This window comes from Anolis sagrei, chromosome 13 (assembly GCF_037176765.1).
Source record: "Anolis sagrei isolate rAnoSag1 chromosome 13, rAnoSag1.mat, whole genome shotgun sequence".
Lineage (NCBI taxonomy): Eukaryota > Metazoa > Chordata > Lepidosauria > Squamata > Dactyloidae > Anolis > Anolis sagrei.
Genome location: NC_090033.1, coordinates 12,791,529 through 12,814,537, shown reverse-complemented (window position 1 = coordinate 12,814,537; position 23,009 = coordinate 12,791,529). Strand labels below are relative to the sequence as shown.

General features: G+C 47.1%; 1 protein-coding gene across 7 annotated transcripts in view; it reads right to left on the bottom strand.

Moving 5' to 3' along the window:
- The window catches only part of VPS13D (vacuolar protein sorting 13 homolog D), a 183,147-nt gene that overhangs the window by 4,526 nt on the left and 155,612 nt on the right, over positions 1-23,009 (bottom strand). For all 7 annotated transcript variants that reach the window (XM_067472783.1, XM_067472784.1, XM_067472786.1 and 4 more), the window contains one exon: positions 3,203-3,334. In XM_067472783.1, the coding sequence (XP_067328884.1) occupies positions 3,203-3,334 (132 nt within the window). The remainder of the gene's footprint in view (positions 1-3,202; positions 3,335-23,009) is intronic.

Here is a 23,009-nt window from a genome sequence, read left to right as displayed (position 1 = left end):
AAAAGCCCTACGTTTCGGCCAACTGGACTAAAAACACAACCCAAAGCAACAAAGTTTTCCAAAACGCCGATGCCCAAACCACAAAGGGCCAGAGCACACCATTTCCAGGGAACAAAGCAGAAGCAGCGAGACCTCTGGGGAAGCGCATGGCTTGGTGCCTCCGAGCTCCGAGTACATCAGGAAGTCATCTAATTGCACAACAATGTTTTCCAGAAGTGAAACAGTGGGGGAAAAATATGGAAGCGTTTAGCTCAAACACTACAGCAAAGGCATTGAAGGGCTCTTTTTTACGGATTTAACTCAGAGGGAAAAATATGGAGAACGTCAAAATCCTTCCAATCAGCGTACCGTCAAAACCTTATACTACAGTGTTCCCTCGCTACTTTCTGCGGACTCGCTGTTTTGCGGGTTTTTGCTATTCCGAGGTTCGCTTTTCATGGACTCATTGTTTTGCAGGTTTTTGCTACTTTGAGGTTTGCTTTTCACGAACTCGCTGTTTTGCGGGTTTTTACTACTTTGCGGTTCGCTTTTTGCAGATTCGCTGTTTTGCGGGTTTTTGCTACTTTGAGGTTCACTTTTCACGGACTTGCTGTTTTGCAGGTTTTTGCTACTTTGCAGTTCGCTTTTCATGAACTCGCTGTTTCGCAGGTTTTTGCTACTTCAAGGTTCGCTTTTCACGGACTCGCTGTTTCGCGGGTTTCTGCTACTTTGCTGTTTACTTTTCGCGGACTCGCTGTTTCGCAGGTTTTTGCTACTTTGAGGTTTGCTCTTCACAGACTCGCTGTTTTGCGGGTTTTTGCTACTTTGCGGTTCACTTTTTACGGACTTGCTGTTTTGCAGGTTTTGCTACTCTGCGGTTTGCTTTCTACGGACTCGCTGTTTTGCGGGTTTTTGCTACTTTGCGGTTCGCTTTTCACGAACCTGCTGTTTCGCGGGTTTTTGCTACTTTGTGGTTCGCTTTTTACAGACTCGCTGTTTTGTGGGTTTTTGCTACTTCGAGGTTCGCTCTTCACAGACTCGCAGCTTCACGGGTTTTTCCTACTTTGCGGTTCACTTTTTGCACACTCGCTGTTTCACGGGTTTTTCCTACTTTGCAGTTCGCTTTTCACCAACTTGCTGTTTCGCGGGTTTTTGCTACTTTGTGGTTCGCTTTTCACGGACTCGCTGTTTTGCGGGTTTTTGCTTCTTTGCGGTTCGCTTTTTATGGACTCGCTGTTTCATGGGTTTTTGCTACTTTGCGGTTCGCTTTTCGCAGACTCGCTGTTTCACGGGTTTTTGCTACGTTGCGGTTTGCTTTTCACGGACTTGCTGTTTTGCGGGTTTTTGCTACTTCGTGGTTGGCTTTTCGCAGACTCGCAGTTTCTTGCTACTTTGCGGTTTGCTTTTCACGGACTCACTGTCTCACGTTTTTTTGCTACTTTGCGGTTCGCTTTTTACAGACTCGCTGTTTCATGGGTTTTTGCTACTTTGCGGTTTGCTTTTCGTGGACTCGCTGTTGGTTGCCGTTGCCCAGAGCAGTGTTCTAATCCCTCCTCCTGGCAATGGAGTGTGGAAGGGGGTTTCACCGTCCCTCTCAAGAGAGATTGCAAAGCAAAACAGAGATAGCTAGCCCCCCAAAAAAGTGTGTGGTGGCTCGATATCTCACCTTTGGAATGCGATATACATATAGCATCCCTACTTTGCGGATTTTCACTTTTTGCGGGTGGTCCTGGAACGTAACACCCGCAATAAGTGAGGAAACACTGTATCTGGAAGAAGATAACAAAATTTGGAAATAAAAAATAAAAAATGTGTAATATGATCACATGTTACACATTTTTTATTATGATCACAATTTTGCGGAAATGCCCTTTCAACCTACGCCTTTGATATGTAGCGTTATCAAAGGTCTGGAATCCAAGCCCTATGAGGACTGGCTTAAACAGTTGAGTATATTTTAGCTTGGAAGAGAGAAGGTGGAAAGGGGGCAGGCAGCCATGTTCAAATATCGGAAAGGATGTCCCATTTATGGTAGAACCAATTAGGAAATGATACTGATAACCCAGGAAACACAAATCGTGCTACGTAAAATGTACTATATTATAATACTATAATAATATACAATTATAATAATATAATCCAATGACAATATAACAATAATTATAATCGAATATTATATAACAATAAAATATATTAATAAAAATATAAATATAATTAAATAATAATAAAATCTAATAATATAATAATAAATAATATAATAATATAATATTACTAAATATAATAAAATAATATAATCTAATAGTAAATAATATAACTAAACAATACTATTATATAACAATATATTTATAAATATAATAAAATAATAATATAATCTAACAATAAATCGAACTAAATAATATTATATAATAAAATAAATATGATAAAATAATAAAATCTAATAACTAAATAATAATGTTATATAACAATATATATAATTAAATAATATAATCTAATAATAAATCTAACTAAATAATAATATATAACAATATAATATTATTATATTATAATATAATCAAATAATAAATATAATGAAATCGTATGTTATAACAATATAATAGCTAATTTAATTAAATAATAATATAATCTAATAATATAACCAAACATAATAAAATAATATAATAAAATAAGCATGCAAGAATGACATTCCTGGAATTTAATCTTGTTTAATTAAATAACAATATAATTAATTAATAATAAATATAATAAATAAAATAAAATAAACATCACAATAAATATAACTGAATAATTGAATGATAATAATATAATAAATAATATACTTTAATATATAAATATAATGAAACATTAATATAATATAATAATTCATGCAGCAAGCAGAGGGGAAACTGACTTTCCAGAAAATTGCTAGATCCACCGTGCAACTCGTGGATGTTCCCCCCAGAAGTTACCATGGAGTCGTGTTCGAGAACCCAGCAAATTCCACAAAAGGATATTATTATTATTATTATTATTATTATTATTATTAACTTTATTTATACCCCGCTAAAATCTCCCGAAGGACTCGATACGGCTTACAAAGGATATCTTTTAATGTCTTCCAAATGTTACTCTATGTTATGGTGGGCGTGGGAAATGTATTTATTGTCCCCCTGTTCTAGGGTTTCTGTTAATAGAGGGACGTAGTTACCCCCAAACCACCAGGACAGCAAAGGGGTTTGATGCTTACAACTCATCCTGTACGTTGTCGGTCAGTTTGTAGTGCAGCTCCTGCCCTTCGGCCTGACTCTCCGAATATCGGGGAAGGAGCCCTTGCGGACCCCGGCAGCACCGCGGCTTCCGCACCCGCTCCGCTTGCGTCCTGGGAAGAAAGGGAAAACGCTGAGAGTTGGAGGAACCAGGGTAGGAGACACGAAGGAAGGTGGGAAAAGACTCCGATCCTAAAGTCAAAACCCAAGCCAATACCGCGACGGGACTGGCCGCCTGCCCGGGAAACACGAAGGTTGTCATTGCTATTGAGACTCCCACTACTCAGGAGACACCAATGGCCCTCCCTCCAATGACATTGCAGGTTAGAGTGAGCGCCATAAACAGGTCCAAGAACCCTGCCAATGTCCTCCACCAACACCACACTGCCCACCACCCAAGGGAAGGCTTTCACTTCCATCCTAGATTGTATGTGTTTCCTCCACCACAGACATCCCGGTGTTTCTTACTCTCTCCACCTGTGTGGAATTTGCATGACCCCGCCCACTGCCTCTCCCATAGGGAGCGCCATGAACATGTCCAAGAGCCCTGCCAATGTCCTCCACAAACACCACACTGCCCACTGCCCAAGTGAAGATTTTCATACTTCCATCCTAGATTTGTAAGTTTCCTCCACCACAGACATCCCAGTGTTTTTTACTCTTTCCACTGGTGTGGAATTTGCATAACCCCGCCCACTGCCTCTCCCATAGGGAGCGCCATGAACATGTCCAAGAGCCCTGCCAATGTCCTCCATCAACACTACACTGCCCACCACCCAAGGGAAGGCTTTCATACTTCCATCCTAGATTTATGTGTTTCCTCCACCACAGACATCCCAGTGTTTCTTACTCTCTCCACTGGTGTGGAATTTGCATGACCCCGGCCACTGCCTCTCCCATAGGGAGCGCCATGAACATGTCCAAGTAAAGGCTTTCATTCGAGGACCATTTCATCCTAGATTGTATGTGCTTCCTCCACCACAGACATCCCCGTGTTTCTTACTCTGTGGAATTTGCATGACCCCGCCCACTGCCTCTCCCATAGGGAGCGCCATGAACGTGTCCAAGAGCCCTGCCAACGTCCTCTACAAACACCACACTGTCCACCACCCAAGGGAAGGCTTTCATACTTCCATCCTAGATTGTATGTGTTTCCTCCACCACAGACATCCCAGTGTTTCTTACTCTCTCCACTGATGTGGAATTTGCATAACCCCGCCCACTGCCTCTCCCATAGGGAGCGCCATGAACATGTCCAAGTGAAGGCTTTCATTCGAGGACCATTTCATCCTAGATTTCATGTGCTTCCTCCACCCCAGGCATCCCAGTGTTCCTTTCTCTCTCCATTGGTAACCCTTTCCTACTCTTTTCTATGGCGCACAACAAAAAGAGGAATTGATTGGCAACTGGATATAATAGAGAGGTTCCGCCATGATTTATAGGAGTTGTAGCTCCTGGGATGTATAGTTCACCAAATCTAAGAACTGCACTCTGAACTCCACCAAGAGTGGACCTGGAACTAACTTGGCAAACATGACCAACAAAAAATACTGGAGGTCTTTAGAGGAGTTGTAGTTCACCTACATCCAGAGAGCACTGTGAACCAAAACAATGATGGATCTGGACCAAACTTGACATGCATACCTGATATGCCGGAATTTCATTTCTGGAGGGATTTGGGAGGAAAGGACTTTCCTTTCTGGGAGTTGTAGTTCAGCCACAACCAGAACCTTCTTTTTTCTCCACCTCTGAGAAGTTCTATTTATCCTCCTTATCCAGCTCTGAAAAGGATTAGATTCTCCCTCGTCCAGCACTGAGAAGGTCTACTTTCTCCCTTCTCCAGACCTGAAAAAGGCCTACATTTTCCCTTCTCCAGGTCTGAGGTCTACTTTCTCCCTTCTCCAGATCTGAAAAGGCCTACATTTCCCTTCTCCAGTTCTACTTTCTCCCTTCTCCAGATCTGAAAAGGCCTACATTTTCCCTTCTCCAGGTCTGAGGTCTACTTTCCCCCATCTCCAGATCTGAAAAGACCTACATTTTCCCTTCTCCAGGTCTGAGGTCTACTTTCTCCCTTCTCCAGATCTGAAAAGGCCTACATTTTCCCTTCTCCGGGTCTGAGGTCTACTTTCTCCCTTCTCCAGACCTGAAAAGGCCTACATTTTCCCTTCTCCAGGACTACTTTCTCCCTTCTCCAGGTCTGAAAAGGCCTCCATTTTCCCTTCTCCGGGTCTGAGGTCTACTTTCTCCCTTCTCCAGATCTGAAAAGGCCTATATTTTCCCTTCTCCAGGTCTGAGGTCTACTTTCTCCCTTCTCCAGCCCTGAGAGGGGGTTCCTTACAATGTCTCCGGGGCAACATGGCTCTTTTGATGGCTCTTCCTTCCTTTCTCTCATACATGACACCTTTCTTTCCCAATGACACCACAGAGGGCCACTTCACCTAGCAACAGCCTTTGTGGTGTAGACATACATTGACACACACACACACACACACACACACACACACACACACACATCCACATTCAGGTTTATTTTTGGAATTTTTTACAGTAGTGGATTTTTGAATCTGACTGTAATTAAGAATTCATCAAAAGGTATAGGAATGAGGGGCCCTCAGAGCTGGAGAAGGGAGAAAGATACCTCTGCTTGTAATATCGAAGGGCGGTGAGGGGGAAATAGAACTAAAAACATTGCGCTACACCAAGAACTTTTTGCTGAAGCTGCTTGGCAACCGCATGGCCGACTGCACGGCCGACGGACGGACGGACGGAGGGGCTTCTTGCAGATGTTTCCTCCCGGGGCTCGTTTCCTCCCGCTTGGCTCCACAGCCCCTTCTCCTTGAGGCCCGGCTTTCATCTGCACGCGCTCCACCCTTTCCATTTGGCGACACCGACAGTGTTCTTTCTTTCCCTTCTTTTTCTCTTTCCTTCCTTCTTCCACTCTTACTTTCACCTGCTTTCTACCTTCTCTCGCTCGGAGAAGTCCTACTTCCTGCCTTCTCCAGCTCTAAAAAGGCCCATTTTCTCCAGCTCTGAAAAGGCCTACTTTCTCCCTTCTCTGGCTCTATGAAGTCCGACTTTCTCCCTTCTCTGAGAAGTCCTAATTTCTCCTTCTCCAGCTCTGAAAGGGCTTACTTTCCCCCTTCCCCAACTCTGAGAAGTTCCACTTTCTCACTTCTCCTGCTTTAAAAAGGCCTATTTTTCTCCCTTTTCCCACCCTGAAAAGGCCTACTTTTTTCCAGTTCTGAAAAGACCTACTTTCTTCAGTTCAGAAAAGGCCTACTCTCTCCAGATCTGAAAAGACCGACTTTCCCCCTTCTCTCGCTCTGATAAGTCCTACTTTCTCCTTCTCCAGCTCTGAAAAGCCCCACTTTCTCCACCTCTGACAAGGCTTACTTTCTACCTTCTCTATCTCTGAGAAGTTCCACTTTCTCACTTTTCTAGCTCTAAAAAGGCCTATTTTCTCCCTTCTCCGGCCCCGAAAAGGCCAGCTTTCTCCCTTCTCCAGCCCCGAAAAGGCCAACTTTCTTCCTTCTCCAGCTCTGACAAAGCCTACTTTCTGCAGTTCTGAAAAGGCCTATTTTCTCCAGTTTTGAAAATGCCTACTTTCTCCAGCTCTGAAAATGCCTACTTACTCAAGTTTTGAAAGGCCTACTTTCTCCAGCTCTGAAAAACTTACTTTCTCCCTTCTCCAGCTCTGAAAAGGCCCACTTTTCCACCTCTGAAAAGGCTTACTTTCTCCCTTCTCTCGCTTTGAGAAGTCCTATTTTCTCCTTTCTCCAGCACTAAAAGGGAGCCCGGCCTCCTCTGCACCTGCCAGAGTGCTGCTGTCTGAGGAAGCACGTCTTGGGGGGGGGGGGGGGGGAGGGGGACTCACCCTTCTCCACACCCCATAGTTTGAGGACCCCTGATGTAAAGGATAGTGACAGGGTAGCAGGCCTGCGGGGATGAGGGCTTTTCCTCCAGCTCCTGATGCGAGGGCCTCCATGGGAGCCTGCTGGGCATGCGCACTCGCTGCTGGCCATGCATGTTCACTCCTTCCTTCCCTCCCCCTTCCTCCCTGAGGCTTACAGTTGAAAGTCTTTCTAAGGGGGGGGTGGGGGGAGGGAGGGGGAAGTGTTTTTGGGGGGGGGGGGGTTGAGTGGAGAACATACATTGGGTTGTTAGGTGTATCGTGTCCAAATTTGGTGCCAATTCCCCCAGTGGTTTTTGAGTTCTGATGGTATCACAAACGAACATTACATTTTTATTTATATAGATGGTCATTTGTATGTGAACTCTGGGCAACTGTGGCTAATGCTTAACGCACTATGTTCAGGGCTCAGCCTTTCCATTTCTATTTCATTTACCTCGCCATTCCGAACATGATCTCGCCTAGGTCGAATTGGTGCAAAAAAAGGGAGGAAGGGAATAGTAGTAGTAGTAGTAGTAATAATAATAATAATAATAATAATGAAAGCCAATCCGGCCTTGACTCCTGCGGCCCACTCCTGCAGATGGATGAAGCATTGCTTCGGATGCCAAACATGTGAAGTGGCGCAGCGCATGTTTTGCAGCCGAGTAACTAAGAATAGCTTTGGAATAAACAACACCAAGCCCTCGAGTGCAAATATGATATTCAAGCCCTTGGAGGAGCAGGACTCCCCTGGAGTTCAAAACATTGGATTCTGGCTCCAAGTTGCCGGTGGCCAACTGTCCACTGTTTATTATCTCTTGTCGGGAGTTTTTTGATGGTACACCCTTGGGTTTCTTGTTTTTTACTGCTTTGCTATGATGCTCAACCTGGCAATAGTACAAGGGGAGTTCATGAAAGACTTCCTCCCCTGACCCCCTTCCTGAGGGCTGAGAGCAATGAAACTTGGCCCACATGAAGCCTAGTATGACCCAGTGATCATCAGACCCTTTGCTAGGAACTCCATCCATCGGACTCCGTGCTGGTCCCAAAATCCTGTGAGCATGGCCTTGGCTTCCGAGAGTTGGGCCTGTGCCTTCTTTGGAGGCGGGGAGTCAGGATGCTTCCATGGCATTGACTGGACTTGAGTCTCTGGATCAGAGGGATGGACAGGGTAGCAGGCCTGCGGGGATGAGGGCTTTTCCTCCAGCTCCTGTCTGTTGAAAAAGTCCCCTGGTTTCCATGGTACATCCTCGTCAAGAGAGACGGAGAGCATTCGACTCGTTCCTGCTACTGAAAAGGTGTGAGACCCCGCGAGCGAATACCAAGATGGTCTTGGGTGATTTTTTCCCCACGGACCCCACATTCTTCTCGACATTTTGGGCTAGGAGGCGAATGGTTACGCATCGATCTTCCAAAATGGCGCCCTCCACTTACTGGATGGTATGTCCATCAATAGCAGATTGCCCTGGAATTGCCGCTGTTTCCACCAAAGTCTTACCACGTCGGAATTGACAATGCCAGTTCATGACTACATCCTAAGATGGGGAATAATCACCATGAACCTCTTGCATCTCAAAGGACTTCTCCTTTGAGAAGTCCATTCCAGGAAGGGAACTTGGTGTCTGTATTCCACTGGGTCCATTCTCAAAACTCACACCACTTCCGCACCTGTCACATCAAGACTGTCATCAGTTCCAGGTTGCAAATTGGCATGTAACCTATAGAGACTTATATCATGACACATGTGCAGTTTCAGCATCCTATGACAAACAGAAGTGGGTCAGGGGAAATCTTTACTGCGAGGAAAATCCGCGAAGTAGGGACACTCCACTCAAGTGGGCAGTGTGTCCCTACTTTGCAGCGGCCTCTTCTCACCGCATCTGCTGCTCCCCACCTCGGAGCCCCTTGGGCGTCCAGTCTGGCGAGGAAAATCTGCGAAGTAGGGACGCTCCACTCAAGTGGGCGGTGTGTTCCTACTTTGCGGTGGCCTCCTCCTCCTCGCCGCATCCGCTGCTCCCCACCTCGGAGCTCCTTGGGCATCCAGCCTGGTGAGGAAAATCCGCTAAGTAGGGACGTTCCACTCAAGTGGGCGGTGTGTTCCTACTTTGCGGTGGCCTCCTCCTCCTCCTCACCGCATCCGCTGCTCCCTGCCTTGGAGGACCCTTGGGTGTCCAGCCTGGCGAGGAAAATCCACTAAGTAGGGACGCTGCGCCCACTCAACTGGGAGGTGTGTCCCTACTTCGCAGTGGCGGCCTCCTCCTCACCACATCCGCTGCTCCCCACCTCGGAGGCCCCTTGGGCGTCCAGCCTGGCAAGGAATATCCGCAGAGTAGGGACGCTCCACTCAAGTGGGCAGTGTGTTCCTACTTTGCGGCGGCCTCCTCCTCCTCGCCACATCCACTGCTCCTCGCCTCGGAGGCCCCTTGGGCGTCCAGCCTGGCGAGGAAAATCCGTAAAGCAGGGATGCTCCACTCAAGTGGGTGGTGTGTTCCTACTTCGCGGTGGCCTCCTCCTCCTTGCTGCATCTGCTGCTCCCCGCCTTGGAGGCCCCTTGGGCGTCTAGCCTGGTGAGGAAAATCCGCAAAGTAGGGACGCTCAACTCAAGTGGGCAGTGTATCCCTACTTCGCGGCAGCCCCCTTTCCTCCTCGCTGCATCCGCTGCTCCCCGCCTCGGAGTCCCCTTGGGCGTCCAGCCTGGTGGGGAAAATCCGTAAAGTAGGGACGCTCCACTCAAGTGGGCAGTGTGTCCCTACTTTGCGGTGGCCTCCTCCTCCTTGCTGCATCTGCTGCTCCCTGCCTCGGAGGCCCCTTGGGCGTCCAGCCTGGTGGGGAAAATCCATAAAGTAGGGACGCTCCACTCAAGTGGGCAGTGTGTCCCTACTTTGCGGTGGCCTCCTCCTCCTCGCTGCATCTGCTGCTCCCTGCCTCGGAGGCCCCTTGGGCGTCCAGCCTGGTGGGGAAAATCCGTAAAGTAGGGATGCTCCACTCAAGTGGGCAGTGTGTCCCTACTTTGCGGTGGCCTCCTCCTCCTCGCCGCATCTGCTGCTCCCTGCCTCAGAGGCCACTTGGGCGTCTAGCCTGGCGAGGAAAATCCGCAAAGTAGGGACGCTCCACTCAAGTGAGCGGTGGGTCCCCACTTTGTGGCGGCCTCCTCCTCCTCGCCGCATCTGCTACTCCCCGCCTCAGAGGCCCCTTGGGCGTCTAGCCTGGCGAGGAAAATCCGCGAAGTAGGGACACTCCACTCAAGTGGGCGGTGTGTTCCTACTTTGCGGTGGCCTCCTCCTCCTCACTGCATCCGCTGCTCCCCGCCTCGGAGGCCCCTTGGGCATCCAGCCTGCCAAGGAAAATTCGAGAAGTAGGGATGCTGCGCCTACTCAAGTGTGTCCCTACTTCACGGTGGCCTCCTCCTCGTCGTCGCATCCTCGCCAGGCTGGACACCCAAGGGGCCTCTGAGGTGGGGAGCAGCAGATGTAGCGAGGAGGAGGAGGCTGCCGCGAAGTAGGGACACACTGCCCACTTGAGTGGAGCGTCCCTACTCCACGGATTTTCCTCGCCAAGTAGGGATGCTGCGTTCACTCAAGTGGGAGGTGTGTTCCTACTTCGCGGCAGCCTCCTCCTCCTCGCTGCATCCGCTGCTCCCTGCCTTGGAGGCCCCTTGGGTGTCCAGCCTGGCGAGGAAAATCCGCTAAGTAGGGATGCTCCACTCAAGTGGGCGGTGTGTTCCTACTTCGCGGTGGCCTCCTCCTCCTTGCTGCATCTGCTGCTCCCTGCCTTGGAGGACCCTTGGGCATCCAGCCTGGTGAGGAAAATCCACGAAGTAGGGACGCTCCACTCAAGTGGGCGGTGGGTCCCCACTTTGTGGCGGCCTCCTCCTCCTCGCCGTATCTGCTACTCCCCGCCTCAGAGGCCCCTTGGGCCTCTAGCCTGGCAAGGAAAATCCGCGAAGTAGGGACGTTCCACTCAAGTGAGCAGTGTGTTCCTACTTTGCGGTGGCCTCCTCCTCCTCGCCGCATCTGCTGCTCCCCGCCTCAGAGGCCCCTTGGGCCTCTAGCCTGGCGAGGAAAATCCGCGAAGTAGGGACGTTCCACTCAAGTGAGCAGTGTGTTTCTACTTTGCGGTGGCCTCCTCCTCCTCGCCGCATCTGCTGCTCCCCGCCTCAGAGGCCTTTTGGGCATCCAGCCTGGCAAGGAAAATCTGCTAAGTGGAGACGCTGCGCCTACTCAAGTGTGTCCCTACTTCACGGCGGCCTCCTCCTCGTCGTCGCATCCTCGCCAGGCTGGACACCCAAGGGGCCTCTGAGGTGGGGAGCAGCGGATGTGGCGAGGAGGAGGAGGCTGCCACGAAGTAGGGACACACTGCCCACTTGAGTGGAGCGTCCCTACTCCACGGATTTTCCTCGCCAAGTAGGGATGCTGCGTCCACTCAAGTGGGAGGTGTGTCCCTACTTCGCGGCAGCCTCCTCCTTCTCGCTGCATCCGCTACTCCCTGCCTCGGAGGCCCCTTGGGCGTCCAGCCCGGCGAGGAAGGAGCGGGGAGCAGCTATACAGTTTTCTCTTGCTGCTCCCCGCGAATTAGTGAGTCCGCAATAAGTGAACTGCGAAGGAACACTGTAGTACTAAAAGCGAGAGCAGCAGTGGCTTCCCCATCCTTTCTCTCCATCTCTTCCTCTTCTTCCATCTCTATTCCAAATGATGCCCTGCCCTTCTTAACATGGCCTATACCAATTGTCGCAGGCCATCGGCTTCTGGCAAATTGGTCTGTTTGGTCTGGATAGCAGGCGATATTCCACTCAACTTGATTTTTTATTATTTTTCCCCTCCATTTGCTCTGCCATCTCGAGTTACGTTCTGTAAATAACCAGCCACACCGATGACATTTGAAAAAAGCTCCAAAGAAAAACCCGTCCGCAAGAGCAGAACGAATGGTGCTGTGCCCACATCTGTGTCCCATTAAACCCGACTGTAGACTCGACACGTCGGCTGATTTGCTTTTAATAGGCACACAAAAGCGAGACAAGGCCGAGAATGCCCCGGTGCCTGCCCATCACAGCGGGGAAGAGTGGCGCTGAATGAAGGCGCAAAGAGATCGGGGATCGTGCCAAACGTGTCGGGGACCTGGGCGGCCACGATCCAAGACATGGCTGGAGACTAGAAACGTTCCCGTTACCAGACTCCGATACCTGATTACAATGAGACACAAGGGTCCTGGGAATCTCCCTTGTTGGAGAGGGAGGTCAACGCGAAGTACTGTTGACGGCTAAGTAGCGATATTGCGGAAACACCCCTTCAACCCATGCCAAAATTCAAAGTTTGTTCAATAGTGTGATGATCGCAATATCGCAGAAATGCCCTTTCAGCTCATTTAAATTTTGTTACACAATGAGATGGTTGCAGTATCGCGGAAACGTCCTTTCAATCCATGCAGAAATTCAAATTTTGTTACAGCATTTCTCCGAATGAAACACAAGAGTTTGAGGACCGGGACATCCGTAGGGACACCAAGGTCCTTGTTTATAAAGCCCCGAGCTCTGCAAGTACAGCTTTTTTCCGAATGAAACACAGAGGGTTTGAGGACCGGGACATCCGTAGGGACACCAAGGTGCTTGTTTATAAAGCTATTGTCCTCTATACGCCTGTGAGATGTTCAATGTATTGTCGAAGGCTTTCATGGCCGGAATCACTGGATTGTTGTAGGTTTTCCGGGCTATATGGCCATGTTCTAGAGGCATTTTCTCCTGACGTTTCGCCTGCATCTATGGCAAGCATCCTTTTTCCAATTTCCGTGTGTCTTGGAACAGTTTCTCCCCGTAGAGATGTTCAATGTATTGTCGAAGGCTTTCATGGCCGGAATCACTGGGTTGTTGTAGGTTTTCCGGACTATATGGCCATGTTCTAGAGGCATTTTCTCCTGACGTTTCGCCTGCATCTATGGCAAGCATCCTCTTTCCAATTTCCGTGTGTCTTGGAACAGTTTCTCCCCGTAGAGATGTTCAATGTATTGTCGAAGGCTTTCATGGCCGGAATCACTGGGTTGTTGTAGGTTTTCCGGGCTATATGGCCATGTTCTAGAGGCATTTTTTCTTGACGTTTCGCCTGCATCTATGGCAAGCATCTTTTTTCCAATTTCCATGTGTCTTGGAACAGTTTCTCCCTGTAGAGATGTTCAATGTATTGTCGAAGGCTTTCATGGCCGGAATCACTGGGTTGTTGTAGGTTTTCCGGACTATATGGCCATGTTCTAGAGGCATTTTCTCCTGACGTTTCGCCTGCATCTATGGCAAGCATCCTCTTTCCAATTTCCGTGTGTCTTGGAACAGTTTCTCCCCGTAGAGATGTTCAATGTATTGTCGAAGGCTTTCATGGCCGGAATCACTGGGTTGTTGTAGGTTTTCCGGGCTATATGGCCATGTTCTAGAGGCATTTTCTCCTGACGTTTCGCCTGCATCTATGGCAAGCATCCTTTTTCCAATTTCCGTGTGTCTTGGAACAGTTTCTCCCCATAGAGACGTTCAATGTATTGTCGAAGGCTTTCATGGCCGGAATCACTGGGTTGTTGTAGGTTTTCCGGGCTAAGTTTTTGGATATCTTAGCCATTTGCACGTCAGGAACAGAACTTATTTTTTTCCAAATAGCGTGGTTGTCGCAGAGGGAATATCCGCGAGCCGCGCGCCTCGTCGGTGTCGGAGCCCAAGGCCTGCTGGGACGGGGTTTTACACTTGGGCTGTCCTTTTGCCCTTCCCCTGAACTCTCTTCATTTCAGTCGTGAGCAAACAGCCAGTGCCTGAACTAACAACCTCGCCGTCCTCCGAAGCACGTCCTCGTCTCGCTTACAGCACCAAACAAAGGGAGGCCCGCGCGGGCCAGCTCCCAGCCAAGGAATGCTGCGGCTTGCTTCGGGGCTTCTGCTCCATAAATTTAACCCATAGCGACAACAACAACAACACAAAAAAAACCCAATGGAGGAGATCATCTGCAACCTTCGTGATGATGATCCCGGGAAAGGTTGATGATTGTTTGGAAAGGGGGGAGAGAGAGAGAGAGAGAGAGAGAAGTTTGCGTCCCATTGATTGTGGTCTGGCGCGAGGCCAAGCCCCGGGCCTGACCGAGAGTTGAACCGTATCGTCAAGGCATGTAATACCGCTGGAGTTTTTGTACGGCGGCCAATGAGTACATATCCAGAGGGCAAAAGTTTAGGAAATCGTGGAGGCCGGGCCGTTTAACCCTCTCGGGCCGCCCGCAACGCCCGCCGAGGGAAACGGCTGCAATCCCAGCAGTTGAATACCACTTTGCAGCCCAAGGAGAAACACTGTTTTCCAGCCCAAGAAGAAACACATTTTTTGGTCTGGCTTATCAAGTTTGCAGATGACACTAAATTAGGACAGGATCAGGGTGTCAACAAGGACAATTCATAGAATCATAGAATCAAAGAGTTGGGAGAGACCTCATGGGCCATCCAGTCCAACCCCATTCTGCCAAGAAGCAGGAATATTGCATTCAAATCACCCCTGACAGATGGCCATCCAGCCTCATAGAATCATAGAATCAAAGAGTTGGGAGAGACCTCATGGGCCATCCAGTCCAACCCCATTCTGCCAAGAAGCAGGAATATTGCATTCAAATCACCCCTGACAGATGGCCATCCAGCCTCATAGAATCATAGAATCAAAGAGTTGGGAGAGACCTCATGGGCCATCCAGTCCAACCCCATTCTGCCAAGAAGCAGGAATATTGCATTCAAATCACCCCTGACAGATGGCCATCCAGCCTCATAGAATCATAGAATCAAAGAGTTGGGAGAGACCTCATGGGCCATCCAGTCCAACCCCATTCTGCCAAGAAGCAGGAATATTGCATTCAAATCACCCCTGACAGATGGCCATCCAGCCTCATAGAATCATAGAATCAAAGAGTTGGGAGAGACCTCATGGGCCATCCAGTCCAACCCCATTCTGCCAAGAAGCAGGAATATTGCATTCAAATCACCCCTGACAGATGGCCATCCAGCCTCATAGAATCATAGAATCAAAGAGTTGGGAGAGACCTCATGGGCCATCCAGTCCAACCCCATTCTGCCAAGAAGCAGGAATATTGCATTCAAATCACCCCTGACAGATGGCCATCCAGCCTCATAGAATCATAGAATCATAAAATCAAAGAGTTGGAAGAGACTCATGGGTCATCCAGTCCAACCCCATTCTGCCAAGAAGCAGGAATATTGCATTCAAAGCACCCCTGACAGATGGCCATCCAGCCTCTGTTTAAAAGCTTCCAAAAAAGGTGCCTCCACCTCACTCTGGGGCAGAGAGTTCCACTGCTGAACGGCTCTCACAGTCAGGAAGTTCTTCCTAATGTTCAGATGGAATCTCCTCTCTTGTAGTTTGAAGCCATTGTTCCGCGTCCTAGTCTCCAGGGAAGCAGAAAACAAGCTTGCTCCCTCCTCCCTGTGGCTTCCTCTCCCATATTTATACATGGCTATCCTATCTCCTCTCAGCCTTCTCTTCTTCAGGCTAAACATGCCCAGCTCCTTAAGCCGCTCCTCATAGGGCTCGTTCTCCAGACCCTTGATCATTTTAGTCGCCCTCCTCTGGACACATTCCAGCTTGTCAATATATCTCTTGAATTGTGGTGCCCAGAATTGGACACAATATTCCAGATGTGGTCTAACCAAAGCCGAATAGAGGGGTAGCATGACTTCCCTAGATCTAGACACTAGGCTCCTATTGATGCAGGCCAAAATCCCATTGGCTTTTTTTGACGCCACATCACATTCCTGGCTCATGTTTAACTTGTTGTCCACGAGGACTCCAAGATCTTTTTCACACGTCCTGCTCTCGAGCCAGGCATTGTCCCCCATTCTGTATCTTTGCATTTCGTTTTTCCTGCCAAAGTGGAGTATCTTGCATTTGTTGAACTTCATTTTGTTAGTTTTGGCCCATCTCTCCAATCAGTCAAGATCATTTTGAATCCTGCTCCTGTCCTCTGGAGTATTGGCTATCCCTCCCAATTTTGTGTCATCTGCAAACGTGATGATCCTGCCTTCTAGCCCTTCATCTACGTCATTAATAAAGATGTTGAACAGGACCGGGCCCAGGACGGAACCCTGCAGCACTCCACTCGTCACTTCTTTCCAGGATGAAGAGGAAGCATTGGGGAGCACCCATTTAACCAATTACTGATCCACCTCATCGTAGTTTTGCCTAGCCCACATTGGACTAGTTTGTAAGATACTCCACTGAGGCATACACGAAATGCAAAGATACAGAACGGGTGATGCCTGGCTCCACAACTATACTTATTTAGGCAATCCCTCGTTGTCCGAGTAGGATTGTCTTCCAAGATTGGTGTCCTGGCGGTGGGTCCGTAGGTGACTGTGGAGTCCTATTCTTGACTTGCATCTTCTCCCACAGTGAGGGCATCGTTTTCCAGGTGTAAGGCGGTCCCGGTTGGGGTTGGCTTGATGCGCCTTCCTCTTGGCACGTTTCTCTCTTTCAGCCTCCATCTGTGCCTCTTTAAATTCTACAGCACTGCTGGTCACAGCTGACCTCCAGCTGGAGCGCTCAAGGGCCAGGGCTTTCCAGTTCTCGGTGTCTATGCCAGAGATTTTAAGGTTGGCTTTGAGCCCGTCTTTCAATCTCTTTTCCTGTCCACCAACATTCCGCTTTCCGTTCTTGAGTTTGGAGTAGAACAACTGCTTTAGGAGACGGTGGTCAGACATCCGGACAATGTGGCCGGTTCAGCAGAATTGATGGCGGAGGACCATCGCTTCAGTGCTACTGGTCACTTGTCCGCTTGTCTTTCCAAGAGATTTGCAGGATTTTTCAGAGGCACCGTTCCACTGCTGAACGGCTCTCACAGTCAGGAAGTTCTTCCTCGTGTTCAGATTTAGTTTGAAGCCATTGTTCCTTGTCCTAATCTCCATGGAAGCAGTAAACAAGCTTGCTCCCTCCTCCCTCTGGCTTCCTCTCACATATTTATACATGGCTATCATATCTCCTCTCAGACTTCTCTTCTTCAGGCTAAACATGCCCAGTTCCCTAAGCCGCTCCTCATAGGGCTTGTTCTCCAGACCCTTGATCATTTGAGTTGCCCTCCTCTGGACACATTCCAGCTTGTCAAGATCTCTCTTGAATTGTGGTGCCCAGAATTGGACACAATATTCCAGGCAGAGTGACCTTGTTTGCTGTGGACTCATCTTGTTGTGTTTCAAATCTATATAAATAAATATGTAATGTTCATTTGTGGGATTAACAGAGGAATAGAGCATGGGGAGCATGACTTCCCTAGATCTAGACACTTATGCTCCTCTTGATGCAGGCCAAAATCCCATTGGCTTTTTAACCACCACATCACATTGTTGGCTCATGTTTAACTTGTTGTCCACGAGGACTCCAAGATCTTTTTTACACGTACTGCTCTCGAGCCAGGCATTGTCCCCCATTTTGTATCTCTGCATTTCGTTTTTTCTGCCTAAGTGGAGTATCTTGCATTTGTCACTGTTGAACTTCATTGTGTTAGTTTTGGCCATTCATCTCTCAAATCTGTCAAGATCGTTTTGAATTCTGCTCCTGTCCTCTGGAGTATTGGCTCTCCCTCCCAATTTGGTGTCATCTGCATACTTGATGATCCTGCCTTCTAGCTCTTCATCTAAGTCATTAATAAAGATCCTGAACAGGACCGGGCTCAGGACGGAACCCTGTGGCACTCCACTCGTCACTTCTTTCCAGGATGAAGAGGAAGCATTAGTGAGCACTCTCTGTGTTCGTCCACTTAACCAATTCCAGATCCACCTCACCATAGTTTTGCCTAGCTCACATTGGACTAGTTTCCTTGCCAGAAGGTCATGGGGGACCTTGTCGAAGGCCTTCCTGAAGTAGAGAAAGGGGGAGAAAAGGAAGAAAAGAGAGAAAGAAGGATGAAACCAAAGAGCGAAAGAAGGAATGAAAAAAAGAGGTAAAGAAGGACGAAAGGAGAGAAAGGGGAAGGAAAAGGGGGGAAGGAATAGGTAGGTACCTCTCTTCCATAATAGTCCAGATATCTACCTCTACATTGAAAATTCTTACTATAGGCCACAGCAAGGCATGGCAGGGCACAGCTAGTAATAATAATCATCATTGTCTTTATTTATATCCCAACCACTCTCCAAAAGGACTTGGGGTGACTTAGAATAAATAAATATACAACCAGGTAAGAAATCGCCAATGCTTTCCTACAGAAAATTCAATGATCCTACAGGTGTATGTCTCCGAAATCTCCAATGTTTTCCTACAGAATGGTCTCTACCAATTCAGGTGTATGTCTCCGAAATCTCCAATGCTTTTCTACAGAATGGTCTCTACCAATTCAATGATACTACAGGTGTATGCCTCCGAAATCTCCAATGCTTTCCTACCTAATGATCTCTACCAATTCAATGATCCTACAGGTGTATGTCTCCGAAATCTCCAATGTTTTCCTACAGAATGGTCTCTACCAATTCAATGAACCTACAGGTGTATGTCTCCAAAATCTCTAATGTTTTCCCTACAGAATGGTCTCTACCAATTCAGGTGTATGTCTCCGAAATCTCCAATTCTTTCCTACAGAATGGTCTCTACCAATTCAGGTGTATGTCTCCGAAATCTCCAATGCTTTCCTACAGAATAATCTCTACCAATTCAATGATACTACAGGTGTATGTCTCCAAAATCTCCAATGTTTTCCTACAGAATGGTCTCTACCAATTCAATGATCCTACAGGTGTATGTCTCCGAAATCTCCAATGTTTTCCTACAGAATGGTCTCTACCAATTCAATGATCCTACAGGTGTATGTCTCCGAAATCTCCAATGTTTTCCCTACAGAATGGTCTCTACCAATTCAATGATCCTACAGGTGTATGTCTCCGAAATCTCCAATGTTTTCCTGCAGAATGGTCTCTACCAATTCAATGATCCTACAGGTGTATGTCTCCGAAATCTCCAATGTTTTCCCTACAGAATGGTCTCTACCAATTCAATGATCCTACAGGTGTATGTCTCCGAAATCTCCAATGTTTTCCTGCAGAATGGTCTCTACCAATTCAATGATCCTACAGGTGTATGTCTCCGAAATCTCCAAAGTTTTCCCTACAGAATGGTCTCTACCAATTCAATGATCCTACAGGTGTATGTCTCCGAAATCTCCAATGCTTTCCTACAGAATGGTCTCTACCAATTCAATGATCCTACAGGTGTATGTCTCCAAAATCTCCAGTGTTTTCCCTACAGAATGGTCTCTACCAATTCAATGATCCTACAGGTGTATGTCTCCGAAATCTCCAATGTTTTCCCTACAGAATGGTCTCTACCAATTCAATGATACTACAGATGTATGTCTCCGAAATCTCCAATGTTTTCCCTACAGAATGGTCTCTACCAATTCAATGATCCTACAGGTGTATGTCTCCGAAATCTCCAATGCTTCCCTACAGAATGGTCTCTACCAATTCAATGATACTACAGGTGTATGTCTCCGAAATCTCCAATGTTTTCCCTACAGAATGGTCTCTACCAATTCAATAATCCTACAGGTGTATGTTTCCGAAATCTCCAATGTTTTCCTACAGAATGGTCTCTACCAATTCAATGATACTACAGGTGTATGTCTCCGAAATCTCCAATGTTTTCCTACAGAATGGTCTCTACCAATTCAGGTGTATGTCTCCGAAATCTCCAATGCTTTCCTACAGAATGGTCTCTACCAATTCAATGATCCTACAGGTGTATGTCTCCAAAATCTCCAGTGTTTTCCCTACAGAATGGTCTCTACCAATTCAATGATCCTACAGGTGTATGTCTCCGAAATCTCCAATGTTTTCCCTACAGAATGGTCTCTACCAATTCAATGATACTACAGGTGTATGTCTCCGAAATCTCCAATGTTTTCCCTACAGAATGGTCTCTACCAATTCAATGATCCTACAGGTGTATGTCTCCGAAATCTCCAATGCTTCCCTACAGAATGGTCTCTACCAATTCAATGATACTACAGGTGTATGTCTCCGAAATCTCCAATGTTTTCCCTACAGAATGGTCTCTACCAATTCAATGATCCTACAGGTGTATGTCTCCGAAATCTCCAATGTTTTCCTACAGAATGGTCTCTACCAATTCAATGATACTACAGGTGTATGTCTCCGAAATCTCCAATGTTTTCCTACAGAATGGTCTCTACCAATTCAGGTGTATGTCTCCGAAATCTCCAATGCTTTCCTACAGAATGGTCTCTACCAATTCAATGATCCTACAGGTGTATGTCTCCAAAATCTCCAGTGTTTTCCCTACAGAATGGTCTCTACCAATTCAATGATACTACAGGTGTATGTCTCCGAAATCTCCAATGTTTTCCTACAGAATGGTCTCTACCAATTCAATGATCCTACAGGTGTATGTCTCCGAAATCTCCAATGTTTTCCTACAGAATGGTCTCTACCAATTCAGGTGTATGTCTCCGAAATCTCCAATGCTTTCCTACAGAATGGTCTCTACCAATTCAATGATCCTACAGGTGTATGTCTCCGAAATCTCCAATGCTTCCCTACAGAATGGCCTCTACCAATTCAATGATACTACAGGTGTATGTCTCCGAAATCTCCAATGTTTTCCCTACAGAATGGTCTCTACCAATTCAATGATACTACAGGTGTATGTCTCCGAAATCTCCAATGTTTTCCTACAGAATGGTCTCTACCAATTCAATGATACTACAGGTGTATGTCTCCGAAATCTCCAATGCTTTCCTACAGAATGGTCTCCACCAATTCAATGATCCTACAGGTGTATGTCTCCGAAATCTCCAATGCTTTCCTATAGAATGGTCTCTACCAATTCAGGTGTATGTCTCCGAAATCTCCAATGCTTTCCTACAGAATGGTCTCTACCAATTCAATGATCCTACAGGTGTATGTCTCCGAAATCTCCAATGTTTTCCCTACAAAATGGTCTCTACCAATTCAATGATCCTACAGGTGTATGTCTCCGAAATCTCCAATGTTTTCCCTACAGAATGGTCTCTACCAATTCAATGATACTACAGGTGTACGTCTCCGAAATCTCCAATGATTTCCCTACAGAATGGTCTCTACCAATTCAATGATACTACAGGTGTATGTCTCCGAAATCTCCAATGTTTTCCCTACAGAATGGTCTCTACCAATTCAATGATCCTACAGGTGTATGTCTCCAAAATCTCCAATGTTTTCCTACAGAATGGTCTCTACCAATTCAGGTGTATGTCTCCGAAATCTCCAATGTTTTCCCTACAGAATGGTCTCTACCAATTCAATGATCCTACAGGTGTATGTCTCCGAAATCTCCAATGTTTTCCTACAGAATGCTCTCTACCAACTCGATGATTTGATGGTCCTACAGGAGGATGTCTCCGAAATCGGCAACGTTTTCCGGACAGATCTCCCCAAGCGAATCCCCCCTTGTTGGCCTTCTCCCTCAGCACCAGTAACGCCCCACGTTGCTTCACCTGACATTCATCCCTGCCCCTTGGCAAGACGTCCTGCCTTCCACAGGTGCGGGCTAAGTTCCCGTGACGCACTTGTCCGACAACAATTCCTCGAAGAAAAAAAACCCGTCCGATTGCAGGCAGGTTGGTTTCATTGCCATGAGGACTGTTGGCTGAACTCCGCTTGTACCCAGAAGCATATCGCTTAGAACAGACGCGAACAATCACGCTCCGATTACCTGCGTTAAGGCAGGAGGGTTCAAAGCAAGTTCGCGTCCGGTCGCCGCCCCGCTTCGGCCACCTTTCAAACGGTTCCTGCTCGTAAACGTGACGCTTCGTTCGGTTCCTGTTCACACGCTCTCGTGGGCCCCAGGAAAACAAAGCAAAACACATATCTTTGTCCATTTCGGGAAGCAGCGCCTCAGAGATGGAGCGTTGCTGCTTTCGGCCCATCGGAGGGCAAGGAGGCTTCCGATCGGTGCAAGGATACTATGTAGTAACACTATGATTTTTGTTCCTGGGTTATAAATGTAATTTCCTAATTGGTTCTATCATAAAGAACACCGTTTCCATCCTAAATATCTCGGTGTCACCTTACATCGAACACTAGCATATAGGAAACACTGCTTGAACAACAAGCACAAGGTAGCTGCACGCAATAACATCCTGCGGAAACTTACTAGCAGCACATGGGGTGCAGATCCACAATTAGTAAGAACATCAGCCCTGGCCTTGTCTTACTCAAATGCCGAGTATGCCTGCCCTGTTTGGCATGAGGCTGCCCATGCAAAACAGGTGAACATAGCATTGAAGGAAACATGCAGAATAATCACAGGATGTCTTAGACCTACACCTGTTGATGAACTCTACTCTACATGCAGAATAATCACAGAATGTCTTAAAGCTACATCTGTTGATAAACTCTACTATACATGCAGAATAATCAGGGGTGTCTTAAACCTACAACTGTTGATAATCTCTATATACAGAATAATCACAGGATGTCTTTAACCGACACCTGTTGATAAACTCTATTCTACATGCAGAATAATCACAGGATGTCTTAAACCTACAACTGTCGATAAACTCTACATGCAGAATAATCACAGGATGTCTTAAACCTACAACTGTTGATAAACTCTACACGCAGAATGATCACAGGATGTCTTAAACCTACACCTGTTGATAAACTACTCTACATGCAGAATAATCACAGGATGTCTTAAACCTACAACTGTTGATAAACTCTACACGCAGAATAATCACAGGATGTCTTAAACCTACACCTGTTGATAAACTCTACACGCAGAATAATCACAGGATGTCTTAAACCTACACCTGTTGATAAACTCTACATGCAGAATAATCACAGGATGTCTTAAACCTACAACTGTCGATAAACTCTACATGCAGAATAATCACAGG